At 37.7% G+C, this 12,027-nt stretch overlaps 1 protein-coding gene across 1 annotated transcript; it reads right to left on the bottom strand.

The window, feature by feature from the left end:
• Window positions 1-2,502: 2,502 nt before the first annotated feature.
• LOC139126014 (ELKS/Rab6-interacting/CAST family member 1-like) lies at window positions 2,503-8,705 on the bottom strand. The gene is made up of 2 exons (XM_070692084.1): window positions 7,823-8,705; window positions 2,503-3,719 (listed from the first exon to the last, which is right to left on the bottom strand). Exons 1-2 carry the CDS (start codon window positions 8,655-8,657, stop codon window positions 3,715-3,717), a joined length of 840 nt encoding a protein of 279 aa, XP_070548185.1. The 5' UTR covers window positions 8,658-8,705; the 3' UTR covers window positions 2,503-3,714.
• Between the last annotated feature and the right edge of the window lie 3,322 nt (window positions 8,706-12,027).

The following is a 12,027-nucleotide window of genomic DNA, read 5'->3' as shown; positions in this document are numbered from 1 at the left end:
GGTTAAGTCTCCATTGAAAATCACGAAGTGTACTACAGATAGTTACTTTGAAAGGCATTTTGTATATAAACTTCCAATCTAAATCCTCTTGGAAAATTCTGATAAAGAAAAATTGACTTCTTGGACTGACAAAATAAGAATCAGATATCATATCTCGAAGCAATTTTGAAGAAGATTTTCTAAGTGAAAGCGACAAATTCTGACCATGTACCATAACAGCATTTTCAGGTCGCACACAAACTGCTTGATGAATTTTCAGGTATTTAGGTATAGCAGATATTAGCCCTTGCCACTGTAAAAAGTTAATTTTGTTTATCCCAAGATTTCTAAAGAAATTCCAGTCTTTAAAATTGCCTTCAGAGGTAAAAATATCTGAGATATAGACAATTCCAAGTTTGTAGAAGTCATTTAAAAATATACTTTTCCCATTAATCAAAATATTTTTGTTATTCCATATTATTTCAAAAGGTGGGGGTAAATCAATTTGTGAAAAGGAATTCCATAATTGTAATATTTCTTTCAAAAAAGGAGGAAATTTTACACCAAGTGCCTTTAGTGAGTAAGTGCACTTAAAGATAAAAGGTCCACCAACTGGTTTCAAATAGTAATCAAAGACCAATTTCCAAGGATGAAAACGTGAGAAAAGATAGTGTTTGACCCAGGTCACTTTTAAAGCCTTTTGCAGAGCAACTATATCCAACATTCTGAGTCCACCTTGGCCTATGTCACCTATCATAGTGTCACGTGCTACTCTATCGTGACCCTTCCATATAAAGGAATAGATTTTAGAATTTAAAATTCTTAAATCTCTCTGATCGGAATATGCATACATTTATTCTTTTGTGTTCATTTTGATAGCATGAAAAGTTACCGTCGTCCTGTATGCGATAATCGCTGCATTTAAAAACACGTCTGAAAACAATTGAGGAATGCTAACAAACACATGTAAATGTTTAATCGAGAACCGAAAATGATATATGACACATCCTCGGTCTTATATTCGGTGGTCCATCCTGTTATAGAGCTACCCAATATTGAAGGCAGACATGAATAAATTAAATAGATGAACTATCATCAAGGAAGCCACGAGGAAATTACATACATCATGAGGAGGCGCAATAATACCTTTCATTGTCATGAAGCTTTGTATATTACAGAATAGTCTGAGTAATATCTGAGGATTCTTTGGCATATTTCTGATCCTACACTAACTTTACAGTTTTATTTAGCTATTTGTAAGAAATATTGGGCGTAGCAACTGAAAACGCACCCTGTTGTTGATTGGTTATTCTCATACGCCTTTTGTTTCAATCACAACGCTCCTCTTTTATGTGGGTAGAAAACACGGAATCGATTGAACGATAGTCATATCTCGTTTATTTTGACTATGCATAGAGATAATATTTGCTATAGCGTGCATGCATGTATGAGTTTGTGTTCCCTTCTTTGAATTCCATATAAGTTTCCGTCGGAATTGCAACAGGTTAGATTTTTTATAATTGAACCGCCTTTCACAGAGTTTTGTATGTGGGCTAGTGGTTGTAACGCGAACGTGATCCTGATGTATCGTCTACTTGGGGAATCGGTGCGATGGTGTACTACTTTACGATCAACAAAGCAGACACTCACAAGGAGTTAGACTGGTATGATGAACGTGTATTGGCTAGGTATCACAAAACAGTAATGTGCCCAGCAGGATCGTGTTCTGTGCTCTACTCTTTCTCATAACGTACTCCCTTAAAAGAGGGAAATTACTATCTAATCGTACAGATTTACTAAAATGGCTCGTCCATCGAGCACAGATCGAAATATATTCCATACAATGTTAGGGTCTCAAAATTACATCGAGTGATTGGTTTCGTACTTAACACGATCGGAACTAATTTTGGATAATTGGATGGTGAAGTAATGTCGATTTAATCTGTAAATATGACCTCATCTACTTTTCTTTTTAAGTTACACACTTGTTTTTATGAGTTATTTGTAATATTGCAACATTCAGCGATGGGGCACCTAAAAGAGAAATTTGAAAAATATGAAGATCCAATTATCCCAAGTTAGTTCCCGTCCTGTTACTTAAAGCCGGTTTTCTAACAGTGCTTGATTGTTCCTCAAGATACACTTTCTATTTAAGGTAAGATATCTCTTGTAAGATCAAAGTTTACTGAATAATATGGTTGCATAGCGTGATCGATAGCTACAATCACTGATTGAACTCTTCTCATAGTGAAGTCCGTTTGGCTCCAAGGTTATCGACCTATAACTGTCACCAACAAGAGTCAGTAAATATTCGATACATAAAGTAAGTACATATGAATATAAAGAGTAGATAATTCTTGCCTTGTGACAGACGTCTTTGCGAGATCGATGAGTAGGTGCCATCGGCTTAGAGGTCAAATCAATAGAATAAAATATATAAAAATGCCTGGCTAACCACGATTTAGGACAGCCATCGACTTGCACAGATATTCGGTGCATACAAGACAATTAGAGTCTTAAAACTTAATTTATTGAGATATTTTTTATTCAACCAAATGATAATAAAAACTAAGTAAGTCTTTATAAAAAATAAAATATTACAAGACAGTTCTATCACTCTAAGAGGGATTTTTCACACCATTCGATGCCCTCATACTTTTGCATATTTATTTCATTTGTTAACAAGTGACCTGCCCTGACAACGTCTTTACATTCAGTGTCGTGTGCATTCTCCACAAAATGCAGCGTATTCAGTGAAAGTCAGAATTTGCTTTTTAACATTTGCTGTACCGGGGGCCGACAAGAGTGTCCGCGTACGTACTCAGGCGAACTGGGGTTGAATAGTTTAAGTATATGATATTACTTTCGTAATTATTAAAAATGATAATAATAATTATGAATATTGATATCACTAAAGCCAAGTTGAGCTTCCTTTCTGCCTAGCAGCATTTGATAACACCGCTGAGCGCATGTGAACTATTTTTGTCACTGACCGGGGCCTGGGGCGTCCACTACACAGTAGAGTGACATAAAAAGGGAAGGCGGCCAGCTTACACAGCCAGTCATCTCTAGACACGGCTTTTGAAAACTTTCTCTTTCACTCGCTTCTACCATTTAAATCGTATTTTACGTTGCATTGCTGAAATTTGATAAGCTGGCCGTCAAATCTGCCTCGTTTGGCCCCTCTTAATTGTCTCCTTTTGAAGCTATTCCTCTAAAGTGTTTGGCAACTTCCTAAAATTCAGTTTCCCGGACGTTTGATCCCTGTTCATAGCGACATCCGGGAATCTAAGCTGGAGCCCACTGCGGTCCTCTGCACTCACCGTTAGAGTCATCAGCCACAGGTTGCTAAGCGCTCAATGGTTCATCCGATATATCAACCTTGAATATGATTTATGCTTAAAGTCAACGGCAGCGAACTACAAAAAGCTATAAAAGATGCTGTTGGGTGTTTTGTAACGGATATATGACCTCCCGTGGGCGAAAGTTGTGTAGTAGGTGTAATATATCACATCTCTAAGATTGGTGACTAGTAGGACAACTTTTTGACTGTCTCATATTGCTAGTAAAACATTATCCCTCGCAATTTTCAACCTCCAAATAATTCAAAAAATTGGTATATTATCATTATTGCTTGCTTTAAGATCATGCCAACAATCTATTTAATCTAAGATAGCTAGAAAACATCGAGTGGAGAAGTTGACCAAGCTCCGGCTCCATTGCTCATTGAGCCCTTCAGCCTGCGGGTAGAAAAAAGAAAAACCGTGTAAGACACACAGACAAAGACAAAATTCCTTGACATTTTTCATCGCCATTGCAATCCCACAATGCTTGTGATTGCTCGTTATCGCTTGTCACGACCCCGATTTATTCATTATTTTACTTTAATCGTTATTTGCAAGCGATTAAGATAAAATGTCAATATGAAAGATACATTTATACTCAAAGACCGAATTAAAACGCACCATTAGTTTTGTTTTGTTTGGATTATACAGCATAAACGTAGTAGTCATGAGCAACCGCCCTTGCAAAAAGGACCTCGATGATGACGTTTATTACTCAGCCACAAGGCGAACCCAATTACAGGATGAGGTAACCATACCACTACCCAACGCAACAAAGAGAAGTAAAGTGCCTTGCTTATGGGCACAACAACGTGCTGCAGTCTCGATCTCTCCATCCTTTGGCAGTTAGTCCGGCGTTACTTTGGACATACTGGGTCTCCAAATCACCATCTTCCGACAGTGAGTCCGGTACCCTAACCACTGCCCCACGGTGCCGCCCTATAGTTATTTGGAATACTTTAAAATATCCGTGATGAAGAAGCAACGAGAACATTCAAAGATGTTTTCTTATTCAGAGCGCTGTCGTACGTTGCTTCTTTAAAAGATCTCAAGCAGTCAATCCGGGGAAGTTCAAAGAGGCCCATTCGATAGCCCGCGCCAGAAGAGCACTTTGCTAGTCGAGGTCATCGCTATCACCGCTGCCGTCTCCGTTCCGTCTCCGTCACCGGTGCCAAACGTGGCGATGTTTACATCTCGGGGTCATACATTTTCCAGTTTCAATATACCCCCTCACTTCTATGCCTTAAACTGATTGTCGGTTTTCAACAAAGTCTACTGTGATGAAGGAAAATGTTTTGTGGTCCGTCGAAAGACGTGGTATTTTGTGCAGTCTATTTTCGCTTTTCTGTAGTATTGTTAAAGATATCGACTGCGTTCACCCAATTGAACTCAGTGCAGCAAGGTTGTGAAACATACTTTCTTATATCATTCAACGCGGTGTCGCATCGTGCTCTTATACACAGCAAAAAACAATTTGTCCCTGTGACAGGTTCTGTACAGACCCTGACACAACCCTGTGGCATAGGCCAGGCCTGCGTCAGCAAAGACGTCCCATTGCTGTGACAGGGGCTAATGTACAGGTCTGTGGCCAGTGCTGTGATGACATGGCTATATACAGTGCTGTAGTCACAGTGATGTGACGGGGCCTGACATTTCTGCCGGTCCCATCGTTGTATTTACAGGACTGTACAAAGCAATGTGAATAAAGACCTGAAACCGGGTAGTCGTTTTTAATGTGCACACAATTATGTCTGTATTCGTTTTTGTCATCAAAATCGGCCCATTGACAAATTTTCAGGCCTTGTAACAGGCCCTGCAAATTCAACACTGACACTCCACACGAGAATTTCAATTACGTGGTCACAGCACTGGATACACTCAGAAATTACATCACTGTATATATTCCTTTAATACCAGGCCTGATAAAGACTTGTTCATACACCCCTGATATCTGACGAATTTTACAGGTCCTGTAACAGAGATTATTTCTTAGGGACTGTTACTGGTACTGATCAGACCCCGGCCTGTTACAGGCATGTACTGAAATCTGCCTGTAGATTTCTTACTGTGTAAAACATCTCAAGCAGTCAATCTGGGTAAGCGCGATAAGGACTTTTCGACACTGAACCTGCAGAAGGCTATCGCCGCTGACGTCTCCGACCATTCTGTCTCCATTTCCACTTTTTCGCAGGGCACGACAACCGCAACGTAACGTGCCGTATATTGACGTATGACTTATAGGGGTACGACCTGCGGCGACCACACTAGGCTTAGCGGTCGATGGATCTCATCGCATACGGCTTCACTGCTTGTGTACCGTACGGCTGGGGCCTCGATATGCCGAGGGTTAAGGTTAAAGATCCGCAGCTCAAAATGTCGTCTCAGATACCTTAATTATTTTGTTTTGTTTTTTAATTTATCGCAACATTCATTTTCTGCAGAAATGACTACATTTGCGACAGACTCTTCTGTACGTGCTGGAAAAAATCCGGTCGATAACGTAGAACATGGTGATATGTCTAGTTTATAAACGCTTTACTCAAGAAGCCGTGATAAAATCACTCGAAAGCCAACGCTGCAGAAGGGAATGAACGACATTTGGATAGGTTACTTAAAGTTTAGCACGAGCCTCTATGCAAATGAAGCAAAATCGAGTCTATACATACATGTACAGGGGTTACTATTATTACTGTAACATTATTAAGACAGAAGTCATATTTTTGACATTTTAAAGTAGTTTTGTCTGTAGTTTGATAGTCTGAAAGGGAGAAAAGATTGTACAATTATACTTAGTAGCTAATAAAAAATACTAAATTTCTTTGATTACTGTCATTGTATCACCTCTTTATATAGCACGTGTAATCGCCATTGGTAAAGTCCTTAAAGCTACATATGCCCAACTGTGAAAGCTCATTACATAATATACAAATTATAAATTAGCTAACATAAAAATGCATAATATCTTTCACTTATACAACATAATTGCCTCATCAATATACAACGGAAGTTTCATAATTGTTTTAGAGTCCCTCCAGTCTCATATTCCTGATGGGAAAGTGAGTTAAACTATGCAAATTTGTAACTTGCTGAATGATGTAAAAATGCTAAACAACTTTCACTAATATTTTATCATATTTCCCCAATGTGCATGGCGGGTTTCATCACCTTTGGTGAAGTTAATGAAGATATATCCCTAGTTAGAGAAATCCGTCCAATATGCAAATTAGTAATAACATGTTTTAGAAAATCAAAGCTGACTTTTGGTAACATTATATCAAGGAGTATCAACAACATACATAGCAAGTTACGTCAATTTTGCCAAGTCAATCCAGATACACATTCCTGATTAGAGAAGTTCATTCAATACGCAAATTAGTGATTTAGCTAAAATAAAAATGCTAAATGAATTCAATAATGTTATATCATAGTGTCGTCAATGTACATAGCACTTTTTGTCAACTTTCCAAAGCTAATCGAGATGTATATGTCTAATTACGAAAGTTTGTTGAATATCCAAATTAGTAACAAGATGTTTTAAAATTAATAAACCAAGTTTTAGTCATAATAGTTTCTTCAATGTACAGAGCACCTTTTGTCAATTTTGATTAAGTCAACTCAGATATTTATCCCTTATTAGGAAAGTTCGTTAAATATGCAAATCAGTCATTAAATTTATCTGAACCGACTAAAATAATTTTCATGATTGCAATATCAGTCTAAATGAATATACATATCCAGTTTTGTCAACTTGATCATGCCAATCCAGATATATATCTCTAATTAGGAAGGTTCGCTCAATACATACGTTAGTGATTAGTTGAGGTAAAAAATGGTAAATGACTTTCAATATTGTTGTAACCTAGTAATCATCAATGTACACAGTATGGTTCGCCAACTTTTATCACATTAATCCATCTACATATCTCTAATTAGGAAAATTCATTAAATATGCAAGTTAGGAATTGGTTTCAGTAAAAATGCTTAATGACTTTCAGTAATGTTAAATCAAAGTATCTTCCATATACATACCAAATTTTGTCAATTTTGATAAGATAAGTCACATATATAACCCTAATTAGAGAAGTTCATCAAATATGCAAATTAGTAATTGACTTTAATGTCACACCTTCATGTCCTTCATCCTTGTATTATCAACGTTTGTAGCAAATATCATCCAATTTTTACAACCGTTCTCATTGTATGTCTGATTTTTTAGTCATTAATTATAAAAATAAGCATAACATATGTTAGCTACACCCACCAAATACTTATCAGTTCTTGTCATTCTCAAACATAATATATGTACAAATCTGACTTTAATCCGTTAAGGCGTTCTTGAGATACCGTGTAAACAGACAGACAGACAGACAGACATCGGTACGACATTAGCTCGTGTGTGTGACCACGTGAGCTAACAAAATGATAATTGTCTTGAGGATTAAAAACAATAGCAATGTAAATTCAGAGGAAAATTCCGGGCATATTATAAAATGACTTACATCTTTGTAGCTGGGCGTTTAGCAATGCTATTTGTGTAGACTTTGAAATCGTTTCAAGGGATAGACGTGTTAATCGTTCAGTAGTCGCTGATAATTCAGACCGCAGACTTGCTATCTGCCGTCGTTGATTTTGGATTTCGCTGTTCAGGTTACCTATTCTGGTTGACTTGACGTTTACCCGGTGCGCGAGATTTGTTGACTGTTCAAGTTCATTGTCAAGCTCTCTTTGACAACCTGTCAGATCCCCCTGGCATGCTATCAAGGCGACGCTTTTTTCCTCCAGTGACGCCTGCTGTCTTCTTAACCGTAATTCTAGTTCTCCAACGCCATCCTCGATTGGCGCCAATGCATCAGAAATAGTCGTATCGTTGGGTAAAGATTCCACTCGTCTTTCCAGTTCTCTCATCGCCTCCTCATCAGCCGTAAGAGTTTCACCGAGCTGGTGTAAGATTAACCTGTTACTTTCCTGCTCTTGATCAATTGTCTCTATTTGATCTTCCGTAATGTCGATTCGATGGCCAAGCAATCCAACGTTACCGGCAACCTCGTCGATCGCCGTCACCAGTCGCTCGAGTTCTGTACAGGAACAGTTGTCAATGCTTTGGTAGGTGAGTACGTAAGCGCAAACATCGGATCTGTAGCAGTAGTTGTCACCAGAGGTGCACTCTGTGTTCAATGCTGGATTTCCATCGATTGATTGAAGCTGACAAGCGGAAAGGAAGACCAATGCACTCACAAGACGGAACATCTTGCAGGATGACACTGCTGTCTGAACTATAGCCAGTATAGTGTGATCCCCCAGGCTATATACTTTATCACTATTCTGTTTTTGCATAATGCGGATTTTAAATTGTTGATTTTCGCATCTTGACAGTTTACTTTCGTCTCGCGTTTCACAAGAACAGCACTTCAAGGCCACATGACGAAATGCAAGGCTTAACAAATTTGCGAACTCGAGACCCTAGTATAAAATATGATGACACATCCTTGGTGTACATGTCGACGACACGTTCTGTTATCGCCCTACCACATATTGAATGTAAACAGAAACAAATGAACCTGCACAGTTAATCATGAGAATAACCGAATTATTTCAAAACATTTTAACGTAGTAGCTGTTGTGTGGGCAATTGTCATCATCTTCATCATCATCATCATCATCATCATCGTCATCATCATCATCATCATCATCATCATCATCATCATCGTCATCATCATCATCATCATCATCATCATCATCATCATTTTGTTATTACAGTGGCAGCAAGACATCGCACACAGCGGGTCAATTTTTGGCAAGTGATGAAACATAAAGTTTATCCATAAACGAAGAGCCGGTGGCTTCTTCAGGGCCATGACAGAAAACTACATTTTACGTAAAACATGAAACAAAGAAAGGAATAAAGAGCAAAACGTTCATATAAACATTAATCTCAATAATAATTATTTAGAAAACAAGCACGACCAACCATGACAAATGTTGAAGAGCAAGCAGGAGTCAACACTTAAAAATCATCCCAACTTAAAAACAACAGCGATTCAGTGATCGGCGCGGAGGCTAGAGGATATCTGGTCACTCTCATTAGTATGCTTATGCATAACATTTGTTCAGCACCTCGATCGAGATGTTAGGTTGTTGCATAGTCTTTCCACACACTTTGGTTGTGTGGATAAAAGCGTCGACTTGCCGTTTCCTGTCACGAGGTTGGGGCGCATGGACCTGCAGAACGACAGACACGGTCCTCATAAGTTCAGAAGTTCGTCGAGACGATATTTTTGTACGTATTTGAGCAAATAGGTAACAGTGACGTGACTTCGAGACAGTTGTAATAGCATTGTTGAAAGCCAAATAATAAGTCAGCTTAAACTTGTTAAAAAAAACATTGCCCTGTTTTGTATGAGTCCAAGCATTTACGCTCAATGATTGGTTGGACTCAAACGTGCATTTTTCCCCCTGTGTGTAGACGCTAACAGCCAGCAAGTACTGTTCTAAGCCTAACCATTTGCATTTCGAAATTTGTTTACCCGATTCAAGTCTGTAAACACAACTGACGATGCATTTTCTGCACAAAAAATGTCAGAGCAGCGGTGAACATAACCGGAAAGCATCTCCACACTCATAAGATAAAAGCAAACGATGTTAATTATCCTCTGTCCCCGACGGATTGACAAGTTGTGCGTTGAATTCTAGCGACATCTTGCAATAATTCGTTGGAGCGGGAAATCCTGACAACACCTGACAACAAGGTAGTGATAATGGCTTCGATATGTAGATCTGCCTCCCCCGTCCATATTTAGCAAACTCTGAATATGTGATATTGAGAATAAAATCTTATTAATAGGGAACCTTTAGCCACACATTTGCATAGACTTGCCATGCAGACTAGATAGTTTTCAAATCATTTTTTAAAAAATAGCCAATAGATGATGGAATAGCGAATATATATAAAAACACGATTGGAACTAAATTGGGATAATTGGATGAGAGTAAATATAATGAAAGTTTGATGAAATCGAAATTTTTACAGCTTAAATTTTACAAAATGATAGAATACTGTAAAAATTAAAATATTGTTTTGATCGAACAAAACAACAAAAACACGTTAGTTATTGCATATCCCTTAAATCGTATTCATTTCTATGAAAAGGTGGTATTTTTGTGTAAATGTCTTAAAAAAACGACACAAAATGCTTAAAATGTGTCGCATTAATGACTTTGAGTCGGGGCACTTTTAAAATGTCCCTTACTTTTTCGTCAATTTGGGGCTTAATAAACACTAAATGTAGTCAGGGCACTTTTGAAATGACCCTGACTAACTAAACCTTAAATCGATCGAAAAACTTCATTTTGGTTGGGGAAAAGTAACAAATCGAGATTAAAACTAGTATTTCAGTACCAAAGAAAGTATAGACAAGTTCACATATTTTCATTCAAATATAAATATTGTTCATAAGTATTGAACAATATTGCATTAGATGCAGTCATGCAATGATTCTTACTCATAACATGAGCACAATATCGCAAATTTTGAGTAAAATTTTAAAGATGGTTGGTAAATATGGTGTAATATTTAACAAATTCCTTAAATTTTTGAGAAATTGTGCCAATCCAATTATCCCAATTTAGTTCCAATCGTGTATATATATCTAATTTTGTTAAAACAGCGGTCCTGACAGGGGTCCTGCAAGAGAAGGAAAAGATATATGATAATCTGTATTCTAAAAGACCAATAAAGGCGGCTTGGCATTGCCATATGTTATGAACGAAAAAATGTATGCCTTGTTTAACAGTCCGTCATTACATGAATCGACAAGCAGGATCAACACAGAGATCCGTTTACCATCTTTGCGTATCATAACCTTTTATGACGAAAGTGGATTGAAAGTGCCCGGATTTATTTCCTTAATGTCTGTATCTTGGAGTGCAAGATGTATCATTCACATCCTGCTACCCGGTCTTTCGAACAAGCAGGGGATATTCAGTTACATGGTAGCGATGTCAAGGTCAATAACGTAAAAACGCGTGTTAGATGACAAAGCAGTGATACTGTGGTCACCGAAAGGCTAAGTTATAAATTTCACATCGTCGACATGAATGATATAGTGGCATCCCTAATTGCGTGAAACTCGTTTAAGTTAGAATGCGCCTCAGGGACAGATATTCAGCGAGTAACAACACTCTTCAAGTCTCCTTCATTGGAGGACGGCAAGGCATGATAATGTCAAAGTGTTAAACTCAAGAAAAACGACGTCATGTTCATCCAGAATAAGGATTGTCGTCTGTATAACGTCAAAGAAAAAATTCGTTCAACTTGACGTCGTGACTGCGCCAAGAAGACAACTATAGGTTCACTGCTTATTTTTATTATTTATTATTTATTTATTTATTTATTTATTTTTTATTTATTTCACATTAAAGGATTTCCCATGTACAGACTCAAATAGAGGTAACGACTCCTATCTTGTTTAGTCTACCATGGTGTCCTATATAAAGTAAGAAAATAGTTTTAATCAGGAAAACTTTTAGTGAAAAATGTAAAATCAGTACAGGTAAACTGTTCTAAGCCTAGCCTATGCATTTTGAATTTTGTTCACTCGAATCAAATCTGTAAAAACAACTGCCGAAGCACTTTCTGCACAAAAATGTCAGAGCATCCTTCAAGTGTCGGTGAACACAGGAAAGTATCTCCACACTCATATGATAA

Source organism: Ptychodera flava, assembly GCF_041260155.1.
Source record: "Ptychodera flava strain L36383 chromosome 3 unlocalized genomic scaffold, AS_Pfla_20210202 Scaffold_26__1_contigs__length_13983176_pilon, whole genome shotgun sequence".
NCBI classification, from domain to species: Eukaryota; Metazoa; Hemichordata; class Enteropneusta; family Ptychoderidae; genus Ptychodera; species Ptychodera flava.
Note: the sequence above shows the minus strand (reverse complement) of the source record. Positions and strands in the feature narration are given on the sequence as shown.

Excerpts from the sequence above, each read along its gene's own strand:
- LOC139126014 (XM_070692084.1), bottom strand. The coding sequence starts at position 8,657 with ATGCAAAAACAGAATAGTGATAAAGTATATAGCCTGGGGGATCACACT.